The following is a 27,947-nucleotide window of genomic DNA, read 5'->3' as shown; positions in this document are numbered from 1 at the left end:
TTGCTTCTTTCTGTCAGGTGTCAAAAGATGAACGCAGTGACGTCGAAAGTAGCTCCGAAGAGGAAGATGTGACTTCAAGCAGCAGGAAAGGAGTCCTTGGCTCTTCAAGCAATGATACCAGTCGGATTAACGGCCACATAACTAGTGGGCAGTGGGCAGAAGAGGAGTAAGGACCGGCAGGGAGGCCTCAAGAAAACACAGACTTGTGTTCAAATGACTAGATATGTCTTAACTCCATATCCCCAAGAAATCTTTACTCATGCCGGCGCTTTGCCCCCCAAATCCTCCAGCAGTTCTGAAACAGGCACATCACAGTTTTGTACCGAAGGAATCTAGTTGATTGCTAGTGCAAAAGCTATTTCCAGTTTCACATTTTAAAGAAATTAAGCCATTTTGCATTTAATGGTATCCTATGTTTGCTGAAGCGTGTCAGTGAGAGAGAGAGAGAGTGAGTGAGTGAGAGGTGGGGGAGGCTGTTTTATTTTAAAGATCAACTGAAACTTTGAGAGAAAGTATTCTTGCAACAACTCTGAAGGTTTGGATCTCAAACAGGTTCTGCCCCTCACTTTTTAATTGCATTCCAGGGTTTTTTTAAAAAAAAAACACTGTGGCCTGGTCTAAATTGATATTCCATGCTCCTAGCAGCAAGGACTAAAGCTGTGTCCTAGGGAGTCTGGGATGTGCCACAGCTAGGCATAGCAACATGGTGGTGGTAGAGACAGGCCGACTGAGCAATTTGCTTATTTGTTGTTGGGATCCCATTTGCTAATAAAGTTTTACGTCTGCTTGTTTGGGTGGGTGGGAAGACAAGGCTGGCGTTCATTGCTCCCCCCCCCCCCCGAGTGGAGTAGTGTCTCCAAAGTCTTCATTTTGACTTCCTAAAATCACCTGTTTTTCCTACGAATGCTATGGGGTTTTGAGTCACATAGGAATTACAAGGAAGAGGTGGATAAATTTGTGTACTAGGATAATAGGCATGGATGATCTGGTTCTGCTGCCGACTTTTCCATAGACGCTTCTACTTTCAGAAGAGAAGCAAGCGTGCCGCCTGTACCTGCTTCAGAGTCTTTTGGTGAGATGTCTGTGGGATAAAGAGGTTGCCACACAGGGGCTTTGAGTCCCTCCCTCCCTTTTACTAAATGGTACTTCAGGGGAGATGAAAGGCAGCAAAGTATTGTCATGAGCAGGACTTTGAAAATGCCCTGAGTTATTATCATTTTATACTATTGTTTACTCTGATTAAAAATAAATTTGCTTGAAGAGTTGGGTCTGTGAATTTTGCTTTACTGAGGAAGGTTGTGTGCGTTCTGATTTTAGGTAATATTCTGCTAACATGCTAACATTGCCAAGTTACACAGGAGCAGTAGATGGTGCTGGAAATTTGAACGCTGCAAAGCAAATAGCACATTAGTGGTATTAATTCTGTGGGTACTGCTAGCTGAACTAAACCCATCCAGGGCCTTATGCCGTTCTAGAAGATGTTCAGCATCCAGAGTTTCTGATTCTCCCAAATGGCCCCTCTTTCAATCTAGGAACAGCCAGGTGTACTTCCACGGAGCATGTGGGGTCTACTTGTATGTGCAAGTTGGCCTTAGAGTAGAGCTTTCCAAATGGTGTGTCACGACACATGTGTTGGCCGTATTGTGTAGGTGTGCCACGTGAATGCTCCCTGCTCTCCTCCTGGGTTTGGTATTAAAACTGAATTACTGTGTCACGAAATGATGCATAGCTAAAAAGTGTGTCACTAATGTGAGAAGTTTGGAAAGCTATGCCTTAGAGTAATATTCCATGTTTCTTACAGTTAGCAGTCACCTTTATGCCTGCTAGATTCTTTCTGAACTCTCTTAAGGTGTGATGATCTTGTTTTACAAGCCCTACAACCAAGAAGTGGAGCCAAAAACTGCTAATTACCATTTTATAGTATTGTTACAGGGCCACCAAATGATTCTGGGTCAGAGTCCAATTTAGAAGAAAACAGCTGCTGCCCTAGATAGTCCAAAGAACGTTGCCTTTTTTCCGTTTGACCTCTGTGTCATTCATGTATTTATAACTGTCATATCATGGGTGAAGGACAGAGGAAATCAGAGGTGGTACTGTTGCCACTTCTTGTGACCTGCACAAGCAGGAAGTAAGGGTGCAACTTTTTCTTGCCATGATTGTGTACCCCCCCCCATTGACTTCAATGGGGATATTAAAACTATGTAAATACCAGGTCTGGCATAGTATATGGGATAAGGAGGGGACTTAGGATGCTGTAGTTCCATAACCTCCCTGCCCCACACTGCGAACAGCCCATTTTGCCCCAGCACCACACAGAATATTACTCTGTGTGTGTGTGTGTGTGTGTGTGTGTGTGTGTGTATCCCCCCTACCCACCCACCGGCTGGGTTTCCCCAGCTACTCTGAGCGGCTCCCAGCAGAAAAGTAAAAACACAATAAAACACCAAACATTAAAAACTTCCCTAAACAGGGCTGCCTTCAGGTGTCTTCTAAAAGTTTTATTGCCAGTTTAAGTAGGAAGCTTCCTTTTTCTGGTTTGAGCTAACGTGTGTATAGGAATTGGGAGTTTTACAGAGTGGTAGTTAATGGATAGTTATTAAGTTTCACAGCCTTTAGGGCCAAGCTAGTTGTTACAGTAAGTTTTTGGCTGCCACACATCCTAATTCTTACCTCCTCTGTAGCATCTATTATTTTATTGAAAGTATTTTTATATGCTATTTGAAATATTTTTATACTTTATTGAAAGTTTTTTATACTTTAAATATTCCACTTTTCAGCCAAAAAAAGGCTCCCAGAGCAGTTTACTGCTATCAATGATAAATCAGTTTCTATTCTCAGGCTTTCTATTCTATCTAAAGGATACAACACAAAAGGAAAAGGGATTAGGAATAATGGAAGTTTCTGCTTTTTTCTTGTACAAAACTCTCAAGGTACAGCAACCCTATTGGTGAAAGGTCAGCCTTTGCTGTCGTCACGTTGACTTCCTAAATAAGAAGCTTCTAGCCATTTATATGACTTTTTAGTGGGAAGGGTAACAGCAAAGGATGAATGAGCATTTCTAAACTATTTTGGCCTAAATCATTATTTCACAAAGGGGAATTGGCAGTAACTGGTAGAAAGACATTAACAGCTTACTGAAGGCATGAGATAACCACTATCTAGCAGAAAATCTACATGTGACATACCTAAAAAAAGAACACCCAGGCCTTGGCAGTTCTGAACACTATTCTGTTAGGTTTCTGTTATGCCACTGTGCAGTTCTTGGAGTCACAAGACTCGTTTGACATTCCAGACTGTTGGAATTCTCACGGGAGATGGGAGACGGATGTTGAAGTTACTGGTTTCCTGTTTCTTTGTTCCTGTTGTTTTCTGTCTCTCACAGAGAGCAGACACTTATTATTTTCTGTCCTGCGTAGTCAGAAAAAAAGCAGCAATGTAGCACATATTTCTGGCTCTGCTGCTGCTGTCTGGGTACTCTGCGTAATGGGGAGCGTGCCTGAAGTCTCATTCAAAGGCTTAGGTCGTTAATCACCGCCGGAGGAGTAGCCTTCACAGCTCAGTCGTACGGAGGCTCCGACATATTCCTCCCTCGGCCCTTTAAGCTTTGTAATTAGTAGTGTCTGCTAAACTATAGCTACCCTGGAGCCATGCTGTCTGACACACCATTTCACCATACCTTGATACAATCTTTCTTTACAGCAGGTGGAATGAAGCCATCCTAATCCAGCCTGTGGTAATGAGAATTTTATTTCTTGCCTAATTTGTTCTTCGTGAACTCTTTCTTGCTTTTGTTTATTATTATTTAGAAATGAAAAGACAGTGGCCAGACAGTTGCACAGCAGATGGTATAATTGGATTTGCAATAACAGAAGGGCAGACTTCTCATTTGCTGAAGTAGGATCAGAGAATGCAACATCACATTCAAGATTATTTTGCTTTTGGCAAGGTTTCTATTCGGCAATCCTCACATCCGCAATTGTGTCAGATTTTCTATTTTCACATGTCTTTATCAGAATATGTATGTCAAGGCGACATGATTTATTCCCACATGGAAACACTTGTTGACCCCGATGTAAAGACAGTGAGATGCACCTTTGCTTTAAAACTTGGAGCAGGAAATTAGTAAATGGAAATAGATGAAGTACCACAACACCCACCCGCAAATCATTTGCAAACTTGTAGGCTCAGCCAGAGGAATCCTGTGGCAAACTGTGTTTATCCTCATATTGTTTTCCTTCTTTAAATGGACAGGAGGATGTAAAAATAAAGAGGGAAACAATTCTGTGAACACATCTTTTATAGTTAGATGCTGCTAGCAGTGTATATTTACAAAAGCAAGCCACATATGAAACATTCAATTACTGCTGAATTGCATAGGTGTTTCCATCCTTTTATGCATCACACCCTGAATTAGTGATTCTTCATGGCAGATTCCAGGGCTGCATTTTCTGAAATGAGTTTTTATTGCAGCACACCAGTCTTGTATTCATTAAGCATCCTATGTCAGACAACAGGACAGTGTTCAGTCCTTAACTGCTGCGTTTATTTCCTGCTGCTCAAGCTGCTTCAGCAAATTCCTCCTCTGGAAAAAGCGATATACTCTGACACTACAGAGGTAGCCACCATACAAGGTAAGGAGCATCATGGACCCAGAGAATGCTTTATAGCCAAAGTCAGCCAGCCGCTTTGCAGAAGCCATTATTGCTGTGAAGAAAGCAAAGGGAGGTTAGTATTCAGAGAAGTTTTTAATGTGTGACATTTTAATGTATTTTTAATCTTTGTTGGAAGCCGCCCAGAGCGGCTGGGGAAACCCAGCCAGATGGGCGGGGTACAAATAATAAATTATTATTAATAATAACTCAATTGATCATTTCCATTGTACCTGAGGTACAATCAAAGGAAGGAGTTGAACAGAAAAACACATTTTAGCAATGGTAAAGGTAAAGGTACCCTGACCGTTAGGTCCAGTCACGGACGACTGGGGTTGCGTGCTCATCTCGCTCTATAGGCCAAGGGAGCCAGTGTTTGTCCGCAGACAGCTTCCGGGTCATGTGACCAGCATGACTAAGCCACTTCTGGCAAAACCAGAGCAGTGCACGGAAACGCCGTTTAGCTTCCTGTCGGAGTGGTATCTATTTATCTACTTGCACTTTGGTGTGCTTTTGAACTGCTAGGTGGGCAAGACCTGGGATTGAACAACGGGAGCTCACCCCGTCGTGGGGATTCAAACCGCTGACCTTCTGATTGGCAAGCCCTAGGCTCTGTGGTTTAGACTACAGCGCCACCTGCGTCCTCTTTAGCAATGTAATCAAGGCTTTTCAGTATCTAAAGAGTGAAATTGTTTTGGGGGAAACCGTGGTGGTGGTGATGGGGAGAATATATATCCAAGCTTCTATTTCTCTCCTTGGTTTTTTTCAGTTGACATATAATTCATACTAGGCATGTATGGTTTACTTCTGTTTGCTTGGTAAGAAGAGGCTTAGGAAGAACCTAATGCCAGGTACGTATATTCTCAAAAGACTTGAAGGAAATAGCTGCTGGGACTAGGAACGAAATGGATAATTGGGTAAAGATTTGCGGACCAGGTGGAGGCACAAGAGACTACAGGCAACTCCCCATTTATGTGCATTCGAGTCACGTGTGACTGCACACTCGCACATTGCTGTGAACCCAAAAGTGGTACTTAAAGAGGCAAGAATGGCCCCCCAAAAAAGGTGAAAATGGCATCTAGCGATCCTACAAGCTTTTGCAAGTGCAATCCCAGGAGCCTTTGTACTGACCTTTGAGGCCTGTGGGAGTTTGAGCAAAGAGGTTTGGAGTCTGATAAATGCTGCTGCTGTTTTTTTTAAAAAAAGGGGTTTTCAATGGTTTCCACAGTTTAGAGCAGTGTTTTTCAACCACTGTTCCGCGGCACACTAGTGTGCCACGAGATGTTGCCTGGTGTGCCGTGGGAAAAATTCGAAAGATTTTTTTTTAAAAAAAGTCAAATTTTCGCCCACTAGGCGGGCGCTGGACTGTGTCCACCCTATTTTCCATCCATCCTGGGTGGGGATCAGATCAGATGGGATCGGATGAGAGCGGACAGGCGGTCCGCTCTCATCCGATTCCCCATAGAGAGCAGCGGGGCTCTGACATCTCCGCTCTGCACACAGTGGTGGTGTGCCTCGTGATTTTTTTCATGAAACAAGTGTGCCTTTGCCCAAAAAGGTTGAAAAACACTGGTTTAGTGGGTGTTTCAATTGGTATTCCCAATATCTGCAATTTCACTTACACACCCACACACTGCCTGCGAACATTAACCCTCGCGTAAATGGGGAATTGCCTGTACTCAAAAGGGGATTATGATGCACAGAGGGGATTTCACCAGCCTGCATATCTGCTGTCTATTGACAGTAGGGGTCCCTTTTACTGGTTAATATTTTACTGAATTTCTAGATGAGCAAACATTTCCAGGTATAATATTGTTTAGGCTTGTTAAAGACTTAAGTCTTAAGCAGACCCAGAGAGGGAGAGAGATTGGCTCAAGGTCAAGTGAGCTTTATGGCTAAACAGGAATTTTAATCTGGGTCTCCCCAATCTAGGCCAAATACTCTAACCCAGGCATAGGCAAACTCGGCCCTCCAGATGTTTTTGGGACTACAATTCCCATCATCCCTGACCACAGGTCCTGTTAGCTAGGGATCATGGGAGTTGTAGTCCCAAAACATATGGAGGACCGAGTTTGCCTATGCCTGCTCTAACCCACTATACCCTGGATTTTTTGGGGTGGTTATTGCATAGCATAACATTTGTTATTATTTACTTTGTTATTATATTACTCTACAACGCAAAAAACAAAAAACCCAAGCAACTTAGAACAGACATACTAATACAATTAATAAGAAATAGGTATTTTAAAACTAAGATAAAAAATGTTTCTGAATTACTACTGCAGATGTGGGGGGAAGTACCCTTCCACCCCCCCACCCCCGAGACTGGATGCCCTTATACAACCAAAACAAGAACAGAATCCACAATATCAATGCCCACAAAAACACCTGGGAGAATAAAAATGTCTTGGGCCGGCACCAAAAATATGAAGAAAGGTTGATGCCTCCTAAGCTTTCCTGACGAGAAGCAAACGAAGGAGGGGCCCAACCGAAAACAGCCATTTTTTCGCTGCCATCCTCAGAGGGCGTGTGCATCAAAAAGTCCTTGAGAAAGGCATCCCATTAGTTTAAACCCAGAAGTCCGAATTGGGCTTGGAAGCAAACTGGCAGTCTCTGCAGTGAGACAGAATTGGTCTGCATTCAGACTTGCCTGGCCCAGTCATAATCCAGCCCATCATAGGGGGACTCTGTTGCCACGGGGGACAGGAAGGAATGCAGGAGCCATGGCCATAGGCAGCCTGCAGTGCTCCCTCACTAGGGTGGACACCTTGGTTCTGGCAAAATGTAGGGGTGGGTGGATGACTTTTCTCCCCCCGCCTCTGGTGCTGAAGTGACTTCAGTGCTGATCTTTTCTGTGAACCGCCCTGAGACCCCCGGGCATATATTAAATCCAATAAATAAGTAATAAATGACAATAAACTCAGGGGTCAGCAAACTTTTTCAGCAGGGGGCCGGTCCACCCCCCCCCAGACCTTGTGGTGGGCCGTACTGTATTTTGAAAGGGGGGGAATGAACGAATTCCTTTGCCCCAGAAATAACCCAGAGATGCATTTTAAATAAATGGACACATTCTACTCATGTAAAAACATGCTGATTCCCGGACTGTCCGTGGGCCGGATTTAGAAGGTGATTGGGCCGGATCCGGCCCCTGGGCCTTAGTTTGCCTACCCATGCTGTAACCTCTGAAACATATGCAAAGTATAATGTGTGGGGAGCAAGTGTAGCTACCACCCTGACTACTCTAACAAAATGCATTTAGCATCTGCTGAATATTAAGTGAACTGGTAGATTCCCTGGCCAAAGGGTTCACAACCTGCTTTGGGGGACGGGACCATCCTGGAGGGAAAAACTGCTGGATTAGATTAAAAATCCACCCAGCAGGCCTTAGTTTGCCTACCCATGCAATAAAGCAACCCGTTTCAGCCTAATAACGGGATGACCCCTCTGGAGTGTGTGTCGCGCGCGCGCGCGCACACGTGCACACATTGGAATTTGTCAATCTGCCACCCAGAGCTTCAATCCGCAACCTTTCACACAGCTTTCCAAACACACGCATTTGGAGACAATCCCCTAACTGGGCAGAGAGGGAGACGACCTGAAAGACAGGACAAAGCCGTATCATTACAGGACGCAGGATCTGACCCCGAAATATGGGGGCAATCCTGCATTATACAGGCCAGGAGGCAACCCTGTCCCTCAGGGAAAGAGTGGCCCCGGCTGCACCTCCGCCTGTTTAGCCCCAGCTAACAGCGTTAGCCTTCTTAAACGAGCAATGCAAAGAAATAGAGGAAAGCAACAGAATGGGAAGAACCAGAGATCTGTTCAAGAAAATCGGAAATATGAAAGGAACATTTCGTACAAAGATTACCATAATAAAGGACAAAAGTGGTAAAGATCTAACTGAAGCAGAAGACATCAAGAAGAGGTGGCAAGAATACACAGAGGAATTATACCAGAAAGATATGGATGTCTCGTACACCCCAGGTAGTGTGGTTGCTGACCTTGAGCCAGACATCCTGGAGAGTGAAGTCAAATGGGCCTTAGAAAGCACTGCAAATAACAAGGCCAGTGGAAGTGATGGTATTCCAGCTGAACTGTTTAAAATTTTAAAAGATGATTCTGTTAAGGTGCTACACTCAATATGCCAGCAAGTTTGGAAAACTCAGCAGTGGCCAGAGGATTGGAGAAGATCAGTCTACATCCCAATCCCAAAGAAAGGCAGTGCCAAAGAATGCTCCAACTACCGCACAATTTCACTCATTTCACATGCTAGCAAGGTTATGCTTAAAATTCTACAAGGAAGGCTCAAGCAGTATGTGGACCGAGAACTCCCAGAAGTGCAAGCTGGATTTAGTAGAGGCAGAGGAACCAGAGACCAAATTGCAAACATGCGCTGGATTATGGAGAATGCTAGAGAGTTCCAGAAAGACATCTACTTCTGCTTCATTGACTATGCAAAAGCCTTTGACTGTGTTGACCACAGCAAACTATGGCAAGTTCTTAAAGAAATGGGAGTGCCTGATCACCTCATCTGTCTCCTGCGAAATCTCTATGTGGGACAAGAAGCTACAGTTAGAACTGGATATGGAACAACTGATTGGTTCCAAATTGGGAAAGGAGTACGGCAAGGCTGTATATTGTCTCCCTGCTTATTTAACTTATATGCAGAATTCATCATGCGAAAGGCTGGGCTGGATGAATCCCAAGCCGGAATTAAGATTGCCGGAAGAAATATCAACAACCTCAGATATGCAGATGACACAACCTTGATGGCAGAAAGTGAAGAGGAATTAAAGAACCTTTTAATGAGGGTGAAAGAGGAGAGCGCAAAATATGGTCTGAAGCTCAACATCAAAAAAACGAAGATCATGGCCACTGGGCCCATCACCTCCTGGCAAATAGATGGGGAAGAAATGGAGGCAGTGAGAGATTTTACTTTCTTGGGCTCCATGATCAGTGCAGATGGTGACAGCAGTCACGAAATTAAAAGACGCCTGCTCCTTGGGAGAAAGGCGATGGCAAGCCTAGACAACATCTTAAAAAGCAGAGACATCACCTTGCCAACAAAGGTCCGTATAGTAAAAGCCATGGTTTTCCCAGTAGTGATGTATGGAAGTGAGAGCTGGACCATAAAGAAGGCTGATCGCCGAAGAATTGATGCTTTTGAATTATGGTGCTGGAGGAGACTCTTGAGAGTCCCATGGACTGCAAGAAGATCAAACCTCTCCATTCTGAAGGAAATCAGCCCTGAGTGCTCACTGGAAGGACAGATCGTGAAGCTGAGGCTCCAATACTTTGGCCACCTCATGAGAAGAGAGGACTCCCTGGAAAAGACCCTGATGTTGGGAAAGATGGAGGGCACAAGGAGAAGGGGACGACAGAGAATGAGATGGTTGGATGGTGTTCTTGAAGCTACTAGCATGAGTTTGATCAAACTGCGGGAGGCAGTGGAGGACAGAAGTGCCTGGCGTGCTCTGGTCCAGGGGGTCACGAAGAGTCGGACACGACTAAACGACTAAACAACAACAACAACAGCGTCTCATCAGCTCTACCGAGTTGGTTTTCGTCCATAGAGTTCGAAGCGACCCCCAAAGGTCATCTAGTCCAACCCCCCGCAAGCCAGTCTCTTACCGCCATCTATAAAAATAAAATAAAAAATGCCATCCCTCCCTAAGCCCTGACCAGTTAATAAAAACAATATAACGCCTGCCCCGAGCACTCACTCGATTCACCGCCGCCTGGCGTAGTCGCGAAAAAAACCTCTCCTTCAGCTGCCTTGCTTGCGCGCGCAGCAGGCGAGGGTTCACTTCCGGGGTTTTGGCGCACGCGCGAAGGGCGCGGTTTCCAGATCGACCGCTTCCCGCTTCTCGCCCCTGCCGCGCGCAAGACCAGCCGCGGCGCGTCGACATAGAGCTGGGAAAAAGGCAAGAGTCGTGAGTCCGGTGTTCCGTGGCGGGAAACGCCCGTGTCCGTTTGGCGCGCTGAGGAAGGCAGACGAGTGGAGATGGCGGCCGGGCGGCACCCACCCAATACATTGAGGAAAGGTAGGGTTCCCCTCAGAAGTTTGCAGGGAACGGTAGGCTTGGCTACAATTCCCAGCACCCTTGACAAACGGCTGTTTCCAGTGTTATTTTTGGGGGTGGGGTGGCCTTTGGAGTTGGACGTACCTGCCACAAAAAGAGCCTCGAAGTTAGCAGAAAAGACAAAAACCTCTTTGAAGCGCTTCTTGTGTGTGAAAGCAGTTTCAGGGGTTTGAACCGCGTATGCCAGTGCGACTGGTGGGTGAAGGCCGTGGCAGCCCTGCAGTGTAGTCCCCTCGGCCCTTAGCTGGGTATAGCATCGTCGTCCAAAACTTGCATGCAAGAGGATTCCGCTTTGGAATTAAAGAACCTTTTAATGGGTGTGAAAGAGGAGAGTGCAAAATATGGTCTGAAGCTCAACATCAAAAAAAAACCAAAGATCATGGCCACTGGTCCCATCACCTCCTGGCAAATAGATGGGGAAGCAATGGAGGCAGTGAGAGATTTTACTTTCTTGGGCTCCAAGATCACTGCAGATGGTGACAGCAGTCACGAAATTAAAAGACGCCTGCTTCTTGGGAGAAAGCAGTGACAAACCTAGACAGCGTCTTAAAAAGCAGAGACAACACCTTCCCAACAAAGGTCCGTATAGTTAAAGGTATGGTTTTCCCAGTAGTGATGTATGGAAGTGAGAGCTGGACCATAAAGAAGGCTGATCGCCGAAGAATTGATGCTTTTGAATTCTGGTGCTGGAGGAGACTCTTGAGAGTCCCATGGACTGCAAGAAGATCCAACCTCTCCATTCTGAAGGAAATCAGCCCTGAGTGCTCACTGGAAGGACAGATCCTGAAGCTGAGGCTCCAATACTTTGGCCACCTCATGAGAAGAGAGGACTCCCTGGAAAAGACCCTGATGTTGGGAAAGATGGAGGGCACAAGGAGAAGGGGATGGCAGAGGACGAGATGGTTGGATAGTGTTCTCAAAGCTACTAGCATGAGTTTGACCAAACTGCAGGAGGCAGTGGAAGACAGGAGTGCCTGGCGTGCTCTGGTCCATGGGGTCACGAAGGGTCGGACACGACTAAACAACAACAAATCCGCTTTGGGCCACTGCCACCTGGGTTCCAGTTAATGCACACGTGGAGGCATTTCAAATGGTGAAAAACCAAAAATTCATCCTGGGAAATGATAGCTAACGAATGGAAAAGGATGTTTAAAACAATGTTTGTAAAAAAACCAACAACCCCACAACTCTTATCCGTTAACTTTTCTGTCGAGGTCATGCTGACTATATACCCTGTTTCTCTGAAAATAAGACAGTGTCTTATCTTAATTTTTGCTCCCAAAGGTATTATTTTCAGGAGATGTCTTATTTTTCCATGAAGAAGAATACGGTACACATTTATTGTTGAACAAAAAAAAAAAAAAAAGAAATTTATTACCTGTATACGGTACAATGCCTTACGGTTGCTTCGGGGGCCTTATATTCTGTGGTGGCGGCCTTATTATCGGGGAAGCCTTATATTACAGTGAGAGGCAAAACTGGAAGTAGGTCTTATTTTCGGGGGATGTCTTACTTTCGGGGAAACAGGGGAAGTAGGGCCAGGAGGAGCCTGGGTTTCATTTTATAATAATATTCTCTTTCTAGCTTCCTTCTGGTGTGGACTCAGTGCCGGATTTATGTACAAGCTAAACAAGCTATAGCTTAGTGCCCCACTCTTTTGGGGGCCCCAAAAAAATTTAAAGCAAAAAAGCCCCTGGATGTACGTTTCCAAAATATAAGATAAAAAACAAATAAAATAAAACCTACATACAGCAACAGTGTTTTGTGTTGTGTAGGCTCCTATTTGTTATGTGCACATGGCTTTAGATACCTATTAGGTCCATAAATTACCATATAGCATATATTCAACATAAAAAACAGTGACAATTTGTTGTTGACAAAGGATAGCTGGACATATAAAGGGCCTCATTACCTTCAGTAGCTTAGGACCTCATCAAACCTAAATCCGGTTCTGGGTGTGCTATATATAGTGTTAATGTTTAGACTTATTATAAATTATTGTAAGTTTAAATTAAGTCTGCTGCAACTGGATTTCTTAAGGACAGTGCCATTCCTGAATGTATTGGATTTGTGACCATTTGCCTTCAGTAGCAGTACAGCTCTGCTGGATGATATATTAATTGCCTCTGGTCTATTTTTGGGGAATCCTGCAACATGTTTAAGTTTTTAATTTAAGTTTTAAAGTTTGTAATTAAGTTTAATTTTATATGTTGGAGTTCTGCTCTGGATCAATATTGAGTAGAATTCCATGACACTGATACTGTAATAAAACAGTCAGTTGCACGGTTTTAGCCTATTTTTAAGCAGCAGCTAATTGCACAAAACAAATGCATCTAATCGTAAATTCCCGTCTTTTCCTACTAGCAGGGTGGGCAATTAGCTGCTGCTTAAAAATAGGCTAAAACCTTACATTTCTCCACTGTTTTTTAGGTTCCCCCTAAAAACGGTGTCCAAATGAACTCAGAAACTGAGTTCTGTACGCGAGTCTACATGTTAGTAGTCTAGTGCTCCTCTTCGACTGTTTTTAGTTTTCTAGATTCTCTCCCCCGCCCTTCTTGGGCAGTTAAAAGGATGTCTTGACGCCGCGGTGCATGTTGGGACGTGTAGTTTCTGTGTGGCTCTTCCTCCTTTGGGGAGCTGCCTGAACCGTGTCTAGAGACTTGCTATCCTTCTGCATCATGTGCCCTTAGACCATACCCTGGAAAGGGTTGCTGCAAGAAAAACTTTCGAGTACTTGGGAAAAAATATTATTAATGTAGATTTAACATATCTCTAATGGAAGCAGCAAACCCAGTTGCATATGGACACAGTGTAGCCCAAACATCTTATTAGGCCTATGTGAAGTAAAATTCTTTCAAAGCACTTTAGTAATAATAGTCAAAGCTAAATAGAAATAAAGTTATAAGAACCATTTAAGCAAAGAGAGGCTAAAAATACTTACTGCATCTTAGTACACGCCAAAGTCTGCCTCGTCTAAGCATCCATTCTGGCGAATGTCCGCGGCAAACCCAGAAATACTGGAGCGGGTTACTTCCAGGTTTGCCGCTCGCACATGCGCAAAAGGGCTAAATTGCACTTCGCGCATGTGCAGATATGCAAACTGCTCTGCGTGCGTGCACAGATGCAGCGCTTCGCCCTGCGTCCTTTTCTTCTAGTGGCTGGGGCTCTGGAACGGATCCCGGTTGCAAAATAAGGTACAATTGTAATTGCAAAACCAGCATATTGCAGAACACTATGGGAAGGAAGGAAGTTGATTTGGTTCCCAATTATAAATGACTGAAGTAGGAGATAACATACAATATACTCAGGCAAGCTCATTGTTACCCTTGTTGTAAAAGCAAGGAGATCTGAGTGGCCAAGTCAAGAAGCTTCCGCACTCATCTTTTGAAGGTATCTAAAGGTGCTTTAATTGTCTTGTCCTAGAGCAGGGGTCAGCAAGGTTTACCTCGACTGTGCCGGTTCACTCCTGCAGAGATTGCTCCCTGGGCTGAATCGCATCTGTGCAGATGCGATTTCCGGCACCGAGGAAGCAAGTCCCCGCTCCGTGTTGCACCTGTTTAGCGCAGCGCACGGGGACTCACCAAGCGGGCAGCTCATGGGCCGCAGGTTGCCAACCCCTGTCCTAGTTTCGAAACAAGTTCCTGTTGGCAAATCCTCTCCTCTGCTCAAGGAATAAAGGTAAAGGAGCCCTGTGTTCTACTGCACCTTAGGTCCTGCATTTCTGTTTTATTATGAATTAGCATCTGGATCATTTTAAATGCAGTGGTACCTAGGGTTACATACGCTTCAGGTTACATACGCTTCAGGTTACAGACTCCGCTAACCCAGAAATAGTACCTTGGGTTAAGAACTTTGCTTCAGGATGAGAACAGAAATTGTGCTCCAGCAGCACGGCAGTAGTGGGAGGCCCCATTAGCTAAAGTGGTGCTTCAGGTTAAGAACAGTTTCAGGTTAAGAACGGACCTCCGGAACGAATTAAGTACTTAACCCGAGGTACCACTGTAGAAAGGTAGGACGAAATATTATAAAGATATTCTCTTTGACAGTGCTATTTTTCTCTTATAATGGCAACAGTGCCCACCTGAGAGATGCCGGAACTGAGTTCCGGCTGAGAAAAAGCCTTGCTCTTTGGAGTCTTGGCCTCTGAATCCAGGTCCCTCTGTGCAGACAGTACCAGTGCACGGAGGATGCAATAATAATAAAACCCCACCTATTTGACTAGGTCGCACCAGCCACTCTGGGCGGCTTCCAACATATATAAAAACATACTAAAACATCACGCATTAAAAGGATAAACTCCCGAAACACTCAGTGGCTAACTTAAAAAGCAAAATTATCAGACCACAACAAAGATCATACACTTTCCTGCTAAACTATTCTAGGAAAGCAGTTGCCCACAACTTTTTTCCCCAGTTTAGGTGAGACCTTCAAACCCCCACCACCACCACCGCCGCCAAATAAGGATTTGAGCTGATTTGCTCTTGCAGGAGTGAAGAACCTTGTTGTGATGGAGAGGTGCAATAGTTAAAACTCTGCTGGCCTGCGCTGCCAGCTCTAGAGCTGCTATTTATAGGTACCCTAAAATGTTGCTGACTTTGCCAGCACAGGGCTACTTGATCTGTCTCAAGATCTGTAGGTGGCCCAGCGGAAAGGCTGCTCTGGCAGCTGACCAAGTGTAGCCCTTGGGTGGGTTAAGAAAGGACTTAGGGGTGGAGAGAAGACTTCTGCATACCTTGTCCCAGCCCCCCAAATCTGGTGCCCCTGTTTAGCCTGAGCCCATGCATATTTAAAAGGGTAAAGGACCCCTGACAGTTAAGTCCAGTCGTGAACGACTCTGGGGTTGCGGCGCTCATCTTGCTTTACTGGCTGAGGGAGCCGACGTTTGCCCGCAAACAGTTTTTCCGGGTCATGTGGCCAGCATGACTGAGCCGCTTCTGCGAAACCAGAGCAGCACACGGAAATGCTGTTTACCTTCCCGCCAGAGCGGTACCTATTTATCTACAGTGGTACCTCGGGTTACATACACTTCAGGTTACAGACACTTCAGGTTACAGACTTCGCTAACCCAGAAATAGTACCTCGGGTTAAGAACTTTGCTTCAGGATGAGAACAGAAATCATGCTGCGGCGGCAGCGGGAGGCCCCATTAGCTAAAGTGGTGCTTCAGGTTAAGAACAGTTTCAGGTTAAGAACGGACCTCTGGAACGAATTAAGTACTTAACCCGAGGTACCACTGTACTTGCACTTTGACGTGCTTTTGAACTCCTAGGTTGGCAGGAGCTGGGACAGAGCAACGGGAGCTCACCCCATTGCGGGGATTCGAACCGCCGACCTTCTGATCGGCAAGCCCTAGGCTCAGTGGTTTAGACCACAATGCCACCCATGTCCCTTCATGTATGTTTACATGGAAGCAAATCCCATAGTCTTCAGTAGACTTTACTCTCAGGTAAACATGTGTAGAACTGTATTGTTGGGAGTACTTAACTAAAGCTTGCAAACCTGCCAATTGCACTAGTAATTAGGAGCTGGTGCTTTGTGATCTTGTGTACCAACTCCCCAGTCACACCCCAGAGGACAGGATCACACTTCAAAATGACCTTGACAGATTAGAGAACTGGGCCAAAACAAACAAGATGAACTTTAACGGGGAGAAATGTAAAGTATTGCACTTGGGCAAAAAAAATGAGAGGCACAAATACAAGATGGGCGACACCTGGCTTGAGAGCAGTACATGTGAAAAGGATCTAGGAGTCTTGGTTGACCACAAACTTGACATGAGCCAACAGTGTGACGCGGCAGCTAAAAAAGCCAATGCAATTCTGGGCTGCATCAATAGGAGTATAGCATCTAGATCAAGGGAAGTAATAGTGCCACTGTATTCTGCTCTGGTCAGACCTCACCTGGAGTACTGTGTCCAGTTCTGGGCACCACAGTTCAAGAAGGACACTGACAAACTGGAACGTGTCCAGAGGAGGGCAACGAAATGGTCAAAGGCCTGGAAACGATGCCTTATGAGCAACGGCTAAGGGAGCTGGGCATGTTTAGCCTGGAGAAGAGGAGGTTAAGGGGTGATATGATAGCCATGTTCAAATATATAAAAGGATGTCATATAGAGGAGGGAGAAAGGTTGTTTTCTGCTGCTCCAGAGAAGCGGACACGGAGCAATGGATCCAAACTACAAGAAAGAAGATTCCACCTAAACATTAGGAAGAACTTCCTGACAATAAGAGCTGTTGGACAGTGGAATTTGCTGCCAAGGAGTGTGGTGGAGTCTCCTACTTTGGAGGTCTCTAAGCAGAGGCTTGACAACCATATGTCAGGAGTGCTCTGATGGTGTTTCCTGCTTGGCAGGGGGTTGGACTCGATGGCCCTTGTGGTCTCTTCCAACTCTATGATTCTAACAACCACTGTTATCAAGGAGAAACTACCCTGGGATTTAAAGGGGATTTCATGTTGGCAGTCTGGAATTTCTAAGTGTGCTCAGAGTAGTTCTCTCTTTACCATTTGGGGTGAGGGGCTCCCAGACATCATCTTTTTTTATGGTGCATGCATTTTGATTTGCCATGACAGTATTGGACTGGTTCTATGGGATTATATATAACAGTGCAAATGTTTCAGGGCTGGCCTGCTGCATCCTTACTAATCAGGGCATTTCCTGTAGCTTCCTGTTGAAATCATATAACTTTGCATACCACAATTTTTCCTCTATATTTTTTGGAGGAGGGATGCTGTTGTTGTGCTGTAGTGAGCTAAGAGTGGGGAGGCATCGCAGAACCACTGATAAAGCAGAATGATGTGTGGATGATCAATAATAATAATAATAATAATAATAATTTTATTATCTATACCCCACCCATCTGGCTGGGTAATGCGCAGCATGTTGCAATTAATAGTAAGTGGCAGAGTATGCCCACAATTAAATAATAATAATAGCCTGGAGGTGTCTGTCTAATCTTAGTTTCTGATTGTACCTTTGTGTCTCTCCCAGCATGGCTTTCAGTTTTTTAAATTCCTTTTCCACCATGGAAATAGTGAAGGAGTCTAGCAGGAGCCAAATTTTATCTTCTTGGCTTTGTCTTCTACATTGGTGTTTGCGCTTGCCAAATAAGTGTCATGTTGTAGCTGAGTTCATTGCCGGCATGGCGAGTTGTGTCGTTCTTATGTGAGACAACACATGGTGAAAGTTGTCTGCTCCTCAGAGGAGAATAGGGTATTCTCAGTAGTTCCAAGTAGCACCAGACTTAGGATGATGCAGGCGGTTCCCCCACACATTAAGCCAAGCCGAAGGGGCACAAAAGAATAATAACTGGATAGCTCAGTTGGTTAGAGCATGGTGCTGATCATACCAAGGCCGAAGGTTCCAAAATGATTTTTTGTGAAAATAATATTGGTAGGGCAGGCACCAGATTTCATCCTCACTCAGAGCACCACATTACCAAAGTCCACCCCTGTGCCAAGCCTCTGTACCAGCAAACCCCAGTAAATATTATACCTTCACTTACACTGGGCCTGTCCCTTCTTAAAACTGAGAACAGCCCTTAACAGGCTGCTGTGCTGGCAGAACATAACTCCAAATGGCAAAGGGGAGACCTTTTTATAGCAACTGCAAAGGGCAGGGAGAGTGCCATGTAGACCTAGGAGACTTTCAAAGAGCAGCTCACCCAGTTTCAAGCTATACACAGTTTCTACCAAGTGAATGCGAGTTCTCTGCCATATCAGGATTACTTTCTTCTACTTGATAGTACAACTGGGAACCACTAAAGGTTAGGGGTAACCAGATGCAAAAGAGAGACAGGACACCTGTACCTTTATGGGAGGAACAATACACTCCCGTGATTTTAATGCTGTGAGCTCCTCCATTGTATGCTCAGGTTGCATATATGCATAAATAAGCCATATATCATAAAGACACTACGGTCTCCGTGGTCCCTCATTCCAAGGAAACTGAACCCTGGAATCTTGCACTACTTGGAGGTTGGGGTGGTGTGAAGTCTACCTGTTTCTTACACTCTAAATTTATGTAATATTCTGCTAACGTTGCCAAGTTACACAGGAGATGATGCTGGAAGTTTGAACGCTGCAAATCAAGTAGCACATTAGTGGTATTGGTTTGTAGGTACTGTTAGCTGAGCCAAACCCATCCAGGGCCTTATGTCGGTCTGGAAAATGTTCAGCATCCAGACAGAGTTGCTGATTCTCCTAAATGGCCCCTTTCAATCTAGGAACAGCCAGGTGTACTTCCATGGAGCACATGGGGTCTACTTGTGAGTTGGCCTTAGAGCAGAGCTTTCCAAATGGTGTGTTGCGACATGTTAGCGTTGGGAGCAGTGTGTAGGTGTGTCGCACGAATGCTCCCTGGTCTCCTCCCGGGGCTGGAATTTAAAGATGTGTGATGTATGTTTCCTTGATAGTGTGTTAGGCAGATGGCAGAAAGAGCTGCATCCTGAGTTAAAATGCATTGATTGTGGAATCGAGAGAGCAGAGGTGATGAGCCACCAAATGGCTGGAACTTCTTTTTGAAGAGGAAGGGAAGCTGATATATGAGAAGATGGATAATGCTTCCTGGAGAAGGGTGCAGGTATTGATATTTGCGGATCCCTCCCATCTCCCCCAGTAGAGAATAAACCATGGGTAGGCAAACGAATGCCCGGGGGCCGGATCCGGCCCAATCGCCTTCTCAATCTGGCCCGCAGACAGTCCGGGAATCAGTGTGTTTTTACATGAGTAGAATGTGCCCTTTTATTTAAAATACATCTCTGGGTTATTTGTGGGGCATAGGAATTCGTTCATTCCCCCCCCCCCAAATATAGTCCGGCTCCCCACAAGGTCTGAGGGACAGTGGACTGGCCCCCTGCTGAAAAAGTTTGCTGACCCCTGAACTAAAAGGCCCAGAGCCAGTGTCACCTTTGATTTGGGGAGTGAGAAATAGGGCCCTCTCCCACATCCTTCCAATTTATTTATCTTTAATTTAATTTTTTGGGGGCTGTCTGAATAGAAAGGTCACAGGGTGTCCAGTGATTCTGAGCATCTAATAAAAGGCACAGCGACTCCTGCCACTTCAGCAGATTAAGTTGCTGGAGGGTGGGGTTGGGGGTTGGGAAGGGCTGGAAAGGTCACTCCAAAACGAGGAAGGCAACTTCAGCTGCAGCACTGGGAAAGCGAGCGCCTTGTGAAATGAGCAGAGTTTGCTTCACCCCATCCATCTTCAGCCCCCTAAAACTGAAGAATTATTCTGGCCAAGATGCCAAAGCCACCCCAAAACCACATACCCAGAATATTCCTAACATGCTGCTTCTGTTCTCATAATCATCCGTACCTTTGTCCTGGCAGGATAGCTCAGTCAGTAGATTACTGCACTGCAGGGGTTGGACAATCGGTGTGGTCCCTTCCAACTTTAGAGTTCTATGTTTCCATGAAATCCCCCCTTGCCCCTTCCATTGCGTGCTGTGAAGTTCAGCCAGGTCTTTGAAGAATGATAAACAACTAATCTGTATTATTTCTTGTTTCTCACTTTAATATTTGTTTTTCAAAAAGACAAATATTCACATTCAGGGCTACAGTTCCCATTCCCATGGATACCAGGGATGCTGAGGTCAAGCCTTGTCTGGGGAGAGAACCCTAGCAGCTACAGTGGTGCCCCGCAAGACGAATGCCTCGCAAGACGGAAAACTCGCTAGACGAAAGAGTTTTCCGTTTTGAAGGTGCTTCGCAAAACGAATCTCCTATGGGCTTGCTTCGCAAGACGAAAATGTCTTGCGAGTTCCTGCGGGTTTTTCCCCTCCCCCCCTTTTTTAAGCCGCTAAGCCGCTTATCAGCTGATCCGATAAGCCGATAAGCCAATAGAAGCCGCTAATAGCGCTAATCCGCTAATCCGTCAATGGGCTTGCTTCGCAAGACGAAGAAACCGCTAGACGAAGAGAATCACAGAACGGATTATTTTTGTCTTGCGAGGCACCACTGTACTTTTAAATCATGCCTGGGGTTCCTTGCCTTCCAGGCATGGAGTAAAAAATAATACAGGCAACCCCCCATTTACGCAGGGATTATGTTCTGAGGCACCGTGCATTTAAGTGAAATTGTGTATATTTGAAACACCACTGAGAAAGCCTGCAGACACCCTGTTTGTCCCCTTTTCGTGATTGTTTTCAGGTAACTTCTGGGTTTGAACGTGCATAAATGGTGGTTTACCTGTAATCAGAATTTGCTTCCTGTCCCTTCTCCCAATTACTGACTTTCAACAAGCCCTTAAGGCAGGCAAAACCGGCAGGGTTCAAGCCTGAACCCAGAGAAGTCAAAATCAAGTCGGAGAAATGTGACAGAGAAGAGGCAGAAGAAATTATTTCTCTCTCTGCTCAAGAGAAAAGAGAAAAGCCAAAGCTTTGCCTGCTGTGTGTGCCGAGAAGTGGGATGCTCTGGAATCTAAGAAGAGCAAAACAAGAGACTGACTCAACATAGGCAATTTTTGTCCATTTAAGGTGAGATTGGTAAATGGCAGAAACTCCCTGGCAAAAGAGTTGATCCAGTACCTCCATGGTGGTTAGAGCTGTTTTGACAGTGGGACGGACCACCAAGGTGGTGGACTCTCCTGGAAGTTTTTAAACAGAGGTTGGACGGCCATCTGGGATTATTTAGCTGTGTTTCCTGCATTGCTGGGGTTTGGACTAGACGACTCTTGGTGTCCCTTCCAACTCCACTATTCTATGATTCTTTGATGAGTCCTCCCTTGTTTGCCCCATGCTCTGTGTTGGGTCCCTCTTCTCATGTTGGGATGGCAGTGGGGAAAGAGGAAGTCCTCCCAAACCCCTTTCTTTGTAGGAGCGAGACTGGAAGCCCATCAAAAGTGCTGAGGATGGTTTTGCAGGCACTTGATGAAGTCGGAGACAGGTTTGCCAGTGTAGCAGATCTCGTAGACAGCAGTGAAAAGTGGGAATCTGCAGTGGGGAGAAAAGACGGTAAATGAGATTTAACTCCCACACAGGTGGCAAAGCTTGCTAGGAAAAGGAAAACTTGCAAAAGGGTGAGTTTGAGAAACCTGCTGTGACACTAGGAAGAGCATTGGAGGGACCAGTGATTTGCCTGTAAATAAAATATGGAATTTCATGAGGCCTTAGGGGTGTGTTGTTGCCCTGTACTTCTGGAAGTGCAAATAAATAGGGTAGTGCTTCAGGCTGCAGTCCTTCGCACACTTAACTAAAAGCAAGCCCCTCTGAACTCAGTGAGACTTACTTCTGAGTAGAGTTTTATTTGTATACAGCCAGTTTTAATTGATGAGGGTTAAGGGCCACTGCAACAAACTAAAAAGGCTAAAATTAAAGCTGGCACTTCCAGCCACAAATGGTTGCTTTTCTTTATTAAATAGTCAATTCACATTTTCTTTATTATCTCAAAATAGACCTTCCATACATAGATTTTGGTAACATGCAAATTTATTGAATTGGTGGATTGACTAATCAGTTCATCAACCAATCCAAGAATTTGCATACAGCCCTAGAAACGAGCCCATCGCTCATTGTTACACCAATCCAATGGGTGCCAGTGCAGCATTCATATTGATGGCAATCAAAACAGAAAAAAAAGGTCACACGGGACTCACTTGTCGACCAGATTCTTGCTCTTGAGGATGTGGTTCAGCTCTGCTGATGTCTGAGGGCCCTGCAGCTTCTGCCCATTGAGCATCTCCTTCTCTAGTTGCTCGATAGACTGCAAGATGCAAGACAGATCTCCAAGTATGAGTGGCTACCTGGCACAGCCTTCCTCCCCAAGTTGGGCAAATCCTAGAAGGTTGATCCAGAGAAGGACGTCCTTCTCTGTGCTTCTCTTTGGACATATCTTATGCCACACAGAGTTAAAGAGATTCAGATGCTGGACTCTCTGCCCTGGGGAACCTGCAAATCAGGGATGGGAAAACTATGGTCCTCAAGATGTTACTTGACTCCCATCAGCTCCAGGTTTCATGGTTGGTGGTCAGGGATGATGGAAGTTGTAGTCCAACCAACAGCTGGAGGGCCACAGGTTTCTCATCTCTCTAAACCAGTTCAGCTAGGCGTGATCATATCTGTAGTAGGGATCTAACATACTTTTCGGCATCTTTACCAACTACACATACCATGACTCCTTGGGAGTAGTCACAGGTAAAAGGTAAAGGACCCCTGGACAGTTAAGTCCAGTCAGAGGTGACTGGGGTTGCTGTGCTCATCTCACTTTCAGACCGAGGGAGCCGGTGTTTGACCACAGACAGCTTTCCGGGTCATGTGGCCAGCATGACTAAATTGCTTCTGGCGTAATGGAACACCGTGATGGATGCCAGAGTGCACAGAAACACCGTTTACCTTCCTGCCACAGTGGCACCTATTTATCTACTTGCACTGGTGTGCTTTTGAAATGCTAGGTTGGCAGGAGCAGGGACAGAGCAACGGGAGCTCACCCCGTCGCGTGGATTCGAACCACCAACCTTCTGGTCGGCAAGCCCAAGAGGCTCAGTGGTTTAGACCACGGCGCCACCCACCCCTGGGAGAAGCCATGGCAGCGGCTGAAGTACAAAGCCAGTTTAAATGTTCTAAGAATGTGTAAGATATCCCTGCTGGAGATGAAAACATCATATTTATTTATTATTTCCTGAAATTTATATATTGCTTGATTGTTGTTGTTCTTTAAAAAACAACTCTGATACTGGCCAGGCCAGTATGCCTAGCTGTAGAGAGGTGACAGTATCGAACAAGGCCAGCCTAAACCAAACCTCTCCTCTACACACAATATGCAAGTAGCTTCCCGGCATCCACTGCAAGGAATCCTGTTGCTTTACTATGTTCCTAAAATACAGTGGTGCCTCGCAAGACGAAATTAATTCGTTCTGCGAGTTTTTTCGTCTTGCGAATTTTTCGTCTTGCAAAGCACAGTTTCCCATAGGAATGAGGTTTTAAGAAAAAGGAAACAAACTTGCAAGACGTTTTCATCTTGCGAAGCAAGCCCATTGGGAAATTCATCTTGCGAAGCAACTCAAAAAACCAAAAACTCTTTCGTCTTGCGAGGCATTCGTCTTGCGAGGTACCACTGTACTGTTGCCCCAGGAAAGCATTTGCACCATCAGGCCTGCCCTGGTGGCAAGCTTTGCTAGTCCACCTTTCCTTCCCTGCAGTCACCCTGCAGATCTCAATTGCTGCCGCTTCCCAAATTTTGTGAAATACCCGGTGTTGACATCAAAACAAGCATTGCAACAAAGATTGAAGTCAAATGTCCTTGGCAAGGGATGTGGATATTTTGCGCAAACCCAGCTGTTTTTTCCTCTCTCTCTCTTTAATGCCCAACTCGAATTTGAAGACAAGGATAGGAGTCTTCACTGCACTCTGGCTAGAATTACCCCCTGGAAGCCATTGGCTGGGAACTGTGCGGCTGTTGCTCTCATAGCAGCTGCCTGGAATCAAATAGCTCTTCGGTTACCAAAACCATTTCCCTATGTACCTTTCAATAGGATTGTTTCATTGTACATTTTAATGATGGATGTTTGTATTTTAATACGTGTGTGATTGGTGTCTCATCATTGCAAACTGATTAGAAGACTATTTTGGCATTAAAGCAATAAATAAACCACCACCATCATCATATGATGAGCCTCAGCAGAGCCAAAGGAATGTGACCTGTTCTACCTGGCAAAGAGAGGTTGTTCACCTCTGTTTGCCAGGCTAGAACAGGTCACATTCCTTTGGCTTTGCTGAAGCTTTTCAGCCTCCCACCTAACAGCTGACATTTGGGAAAGTTGCACCTCACCTGAGCAAGCCCCCAAGCTGCTGCAACTCACATAAGCTAGAGAGGCGCTTGTGGGGAGCACTTTAAGGTGCTTAGCTGAAGCACAGAAGGCTCCCTTCACCTCAACCTGAGCATCCCCTTAACAAGCTTCTGGATCACAAGGAGAAGAGATGCTCTTTGGGCTCCGGAGTGTGTCTTCTGAGGGAGGTGTGTTCTGGCACCTTTTTGTGTCGAAAAAAAAAAAGCATTGAATATAGAAAAATAATACTGGCCTCCCATACAGAATTTTGAATTACTGATGTTTGAAGCACTCTGTGCACTGCATAAAGTGGAATTTTAAAAGCTTTGCGAAATACTGTCTTATTGCACTACAGTAAGAGTTTTCCTTGAGAGATATTTGACAACCTTAAAAAGAGCCCTATGCAAATGCTTACTTACCTTGCCGGTCTTGGCAAAAGCCTCTGCCACTTTTCGGTTACGGCCCCCATAGCAGGTGGTGATGAGGTCGGCAACCCCACAGCTCTCCAGGAACGTGGCAGAACTGACGGAGCCCTTGCAGAAGATTTTGGCAAAGTCGATCATCTCCATCAGGCCCAGGCGGATTACCGCTGCCTTGGTGTTGTCTCCAAAGCCCAACCCGTCGCAGAAACCAGCCCCGACAGCCACAATGTTCTAAGGAGGAAGAACATAGGTTGATAACCAAAAAGGTTCCGGACGGTGCTAGCCTTGCAACTATTTAAGGCAGGGAGTCGACAGACCAAACTTTGGTGTTCTAAGCAGGGCTACAAATGATGGCTCCCATGGAAGGGTGGCAGCAGAGATGGGGTCTGGAGAAACCACCTCCCTCCAGCAAGCATATAATGTAAAGCACATTCCACTGGAGAAGCTCCCATCAAGTCCCCCACCTGTTCCAGCTCCCTGGTGAGGCAGCATGGCTTCCCAAACAGTCATAACTTTGCATCTAGAGTTGTACAGACTCTGTGTGCACGTACGTATGTACTTGGGAGGTCAACAGAAGCTTTAGGCCAGGTGTGGGGAATCTGAGGCCCTCAAGATGTTGCTGGACTACAGATCCCATGATACCTGACAGTTGACCATGATGGCTGGGGCTCGCGGGAGTTGGGAACCCAACAACATCTGGAAGGCCACAGGTCTCCCATTCTTCTGTGCGATGCCATCGTGCCAACAGAGACCTCCTTTGGCAGCAAGCCACACCCCATGTGGGAGTTGCCAAACCGCTGGTAGCCTGGTTATTCCCACACCTTGAGGGCACCACAGATTTCTACGGTGTCCGATTCTTGCACCACACTGATTCGGAAACACGGCGTCTGCATCAGCTCCTTCAGGATCTGTCCGTGCTCTAGGTTTTTGCAGCCTGCAAAGAGGTAAGACATGGGCATAAGTAGACACTGCCTTGCTCCTTGCCTCTCTGAAGCCCAAGGGAGGAATTGGACATCTCACTCTTCTGATCAGTGGAAGCATTTCTGATTGCCAGAGGGAATGATGCCTCCACTCTCCCCACCTGCATGGCAACCAATGGATCCCTCATTTTTCCCTCCCCCAGAGTTATAAAAATTAGAAGTATAATTATCAGGCTCAAGTATAAGGGGGGGGGGCTCAAAAAGAAGGGTTCCATGCTTTATAATGCTGCAGTGGTTCAACAGAAGGGGCATTTGTAACCGTAATTAACAAATAATATGACAAATCTGGGAAACTCTGGCCGGGGAGGGGGCTGCACTGAAGGTGTCTGGAGGTGAATAGAGCTTGTTCCAGTTGCTCTCTGAAGAACCTGGAACTTATTAGCAAATCAGATACTCTTCTTTCCTCTTCTCTGCAGGGAGAGACTGTAGCTCAGCAGAAGACCACATGTTTTGCATAGCATTCAGTCCTTGCCACCTCCAGTTAAAATTGATCAGGTTAACAGGTGATCGCCGAAGAATTGATGCTTTTGAATTCTGGTGCTGGAGGAGACTCTTGAGAGTCCCGTGGTCTGCAAGAAGATCAAACCTATCTATTCTTAAGGAAATCAGCCCTGAGTGCTCACTGGAAGGACAGATCCTGAAGCTGAGGCTCCAATAGTTTGGCCACCTCATGAGAAGAGAAGACTCCCTGGAAAAGACCCTGAAGTTGGGAAAGATGGAGGGCACAAGGAGAAGGGGACGACAGAGGACGAGATGGTTGGACAGTGTTCTCGAAGCTACCAGCATGAGTTTGACTAAACTGCGGGAGGCAGTGGAAGACAGGAGTGCCTGGCGTGCTCTGGTCCATGGGGTCACGAAGAGTCGGACACGACTTAACAACAACAATAACAACAACAGGTGACAGGAAAGATCCATCTTTGCTCAAGACCCCTGGACAGCCCCTGCCAACGGGGAGTAGACAATACTGGGCTAGAGGGGCAAATACTCTATCCTGGAGCTTTGTATGTTCCTTTATGTAGCATAATAAAGCGCCCAAGACCAATTTTCCTGTTGATGTAACTCCACATCCTCTCTGCCTTTTAATGTCCTGTGGCCTGTCCTTCTGAAAATTGGCTGCCCATGGAAGACAATCTTACTCGGCTATGAGTGATCGCCAAAGAGGAAGAAGAATCATCCTCTTTGTGCTGCTCCCCCTACGGGATCCAACCAAGAGTAACAGGGCAGTGGGCCATTACAGTTACCCCTAGCGATGGCCAAGAGCAGCTCTTCACTTTTACACGGTTGCACTTGCTAAGGTTCTTCCGTGTTTCCCTGCCACTGTTGTGTGAAGCCAATACAACCAATGTGCTTCCTTCAACATCCACATTCATGTGTTGGATCCACAGCTCAAGAAGGCTTAACCCCTTCAGGAATATGCATGCAGGTGTTTCAAGGACGCCCTTTGCTCTGGATATGTAGTTAACTTGCTTAATTCCTTAAGTGATGTGGTGTATTTCAACCTAATCAGTGTGATATATTTAAGCAAACTAAATCAAAGCTCCTTACAACTTTTTAAAAAACCACCACCACCACCCTACAACGGGTGAATAATGTAAGTCAAAAAACAGAACAATCTAGCGAATAAAACAATCTCACAGCTGGGAGGCTCATATAAAAAGACAATGTTTTCAGACCCTTCTGAAACCCCTGCAGTGTTATTAACATGACACAGATCTGACATACAGCAAGGGAGAGACGCCAGGGTTCTCCGTGTTCCCTTCCAAGTCCTTTCTACTTGCTGTGGGTCATACCTGGATCCCCATGGGCCACTGCAGGCGAGGGAGAAAGCTGAATGGCAGCAAGAGTAGAGAGCAATTCGGGCAGAGGAGCCACACCGGTTTCCTCACATGCTGTAGTGGGTTTAAAATTATATCCCTTGTGTCCAAGGTGAGATGTGGCAAAATCATACCATCTATGCCAGAGAAGGGGAACTTGTGGCCCTCCAAATGTTGCTGAGCTCCCAACTCCCACCAGACTCAGCTGTCATGGCCGATGGGAGTTGTAGTCTGCAGC

The 27,947-nt window shown here is 45.7% G+C and overlaps 3 protein-coding genes and 1 long non-coding RNA gene across 5 annotated transcripts in view; 2 read left to right on the top strand and 2 right to left on the bottom strand.

The window, feature by feature from the left end:
* Positions 1 to 1,260, top strand: part of CERS5 (ceramide synthase 5) — a 37,479-nt gene extending 36,219 nt beyond the window's left edge. The window contains exon 10 of the mRNA XM_082212706.1: positions 18 to 1,260. Coding sequence (XP_082068832.1) covers positions 18 to 170 — 153 coding nt within the window. The 3' untranslated portion in view covers positions 171 to 1,260. The remainder of the gene's footprint in view (positions 1 to 17) is intronic.
* Positions 601 to 10,481, bottom strand: COX14 (cytochrome c oxidase assembly factor COX14). Its single transcript, XM_082212953.1, has 2 exons — positions 10,373 to 10,481; positions 601 to 4,704 (listed from the first exon to the last, which is right to left on the bottom strand). Exon 2 carries the CDS (start codon positions 4,697 to 4,699, stop codon positions 4,523 to 4,525), a length of 177 nt encoding a protein of 58 aa, XP_082069079.1. The 5' UTR covers positions 4,700 to 4,704; positions 10,373 to 10,481; the 3' UTR covers positions 601 to 4,522.
* A 40-nt stretch (positions 10,482 to 10,521) lies between these two features.
* LOC309526699 lies at positions 10,522 to 26,937 on the top strand. The gene is made up of 2 exons (XR_014216857.1): positions 10,522 to 10,693; positions 26,312 to 26,937. It is a non-coding gene; the product is annotated as an uncharacterized lncRNA (long non-coding RNA).
* The window catches only part of GPD1 (glycerol-3-phosphate dehydrogenase 1), a 53,041-nt gene continuing 46,279 nt past the window's right edge, over positions 21,186 to 27,947 (bottom strand). For both annotated transcript variants that reach the window (XM_082212673.1, XM_082212674.1), the window contains 4 exons: positions 25,737 to 25,849; positions 24,913 to 25,146; positions 22,325 to 22,431; positions 21,186 to 21,662 (listed from right to left, as the gene is read on the bottom strand). In XM_082212673.1, the coding sequence (XP_082068799.1) occupies positions 21,566 to 21,662; positions 22,325 to 22,431; positions 24,913 to 25,146; positions 25,737 to 25,849 (551 nt within the window). In that variant the 3' untranslated portion in view covers positions 21,186 to 21,565. The remainder of the gene's footprint in view (positions 21,663 to 22,324; positions 22,432 to 24,912; positions 25,147 to 25,736; positions 25,850 to 27,947) is intronic.

Source organism: Podarcis vaucheri (genome assembly GCF_965113315.1).
Source record: "Podarcis vaucheri genome assembly, chromosome: 2".
Lineage (NCBI taxonomy): Eukaryota > Metazoa > Chordata > Lepidosauria > Squamata > Lacertidae > Podarcis > Podarcis vaucheri.
This window is presented reverse-complemented; position numbering and strand designations above follow the sequence as displayed.

Bases quoted from the DNA above. Each gene is read 5' to 3' on its own strand.
- COX14 (XM_082212953.1), bottom strand. From the start codon at position 4,699: ATGGCTTCTGCAAAGCGGCTGGCTGACTTTGGCTATAAAGCATTCTCT.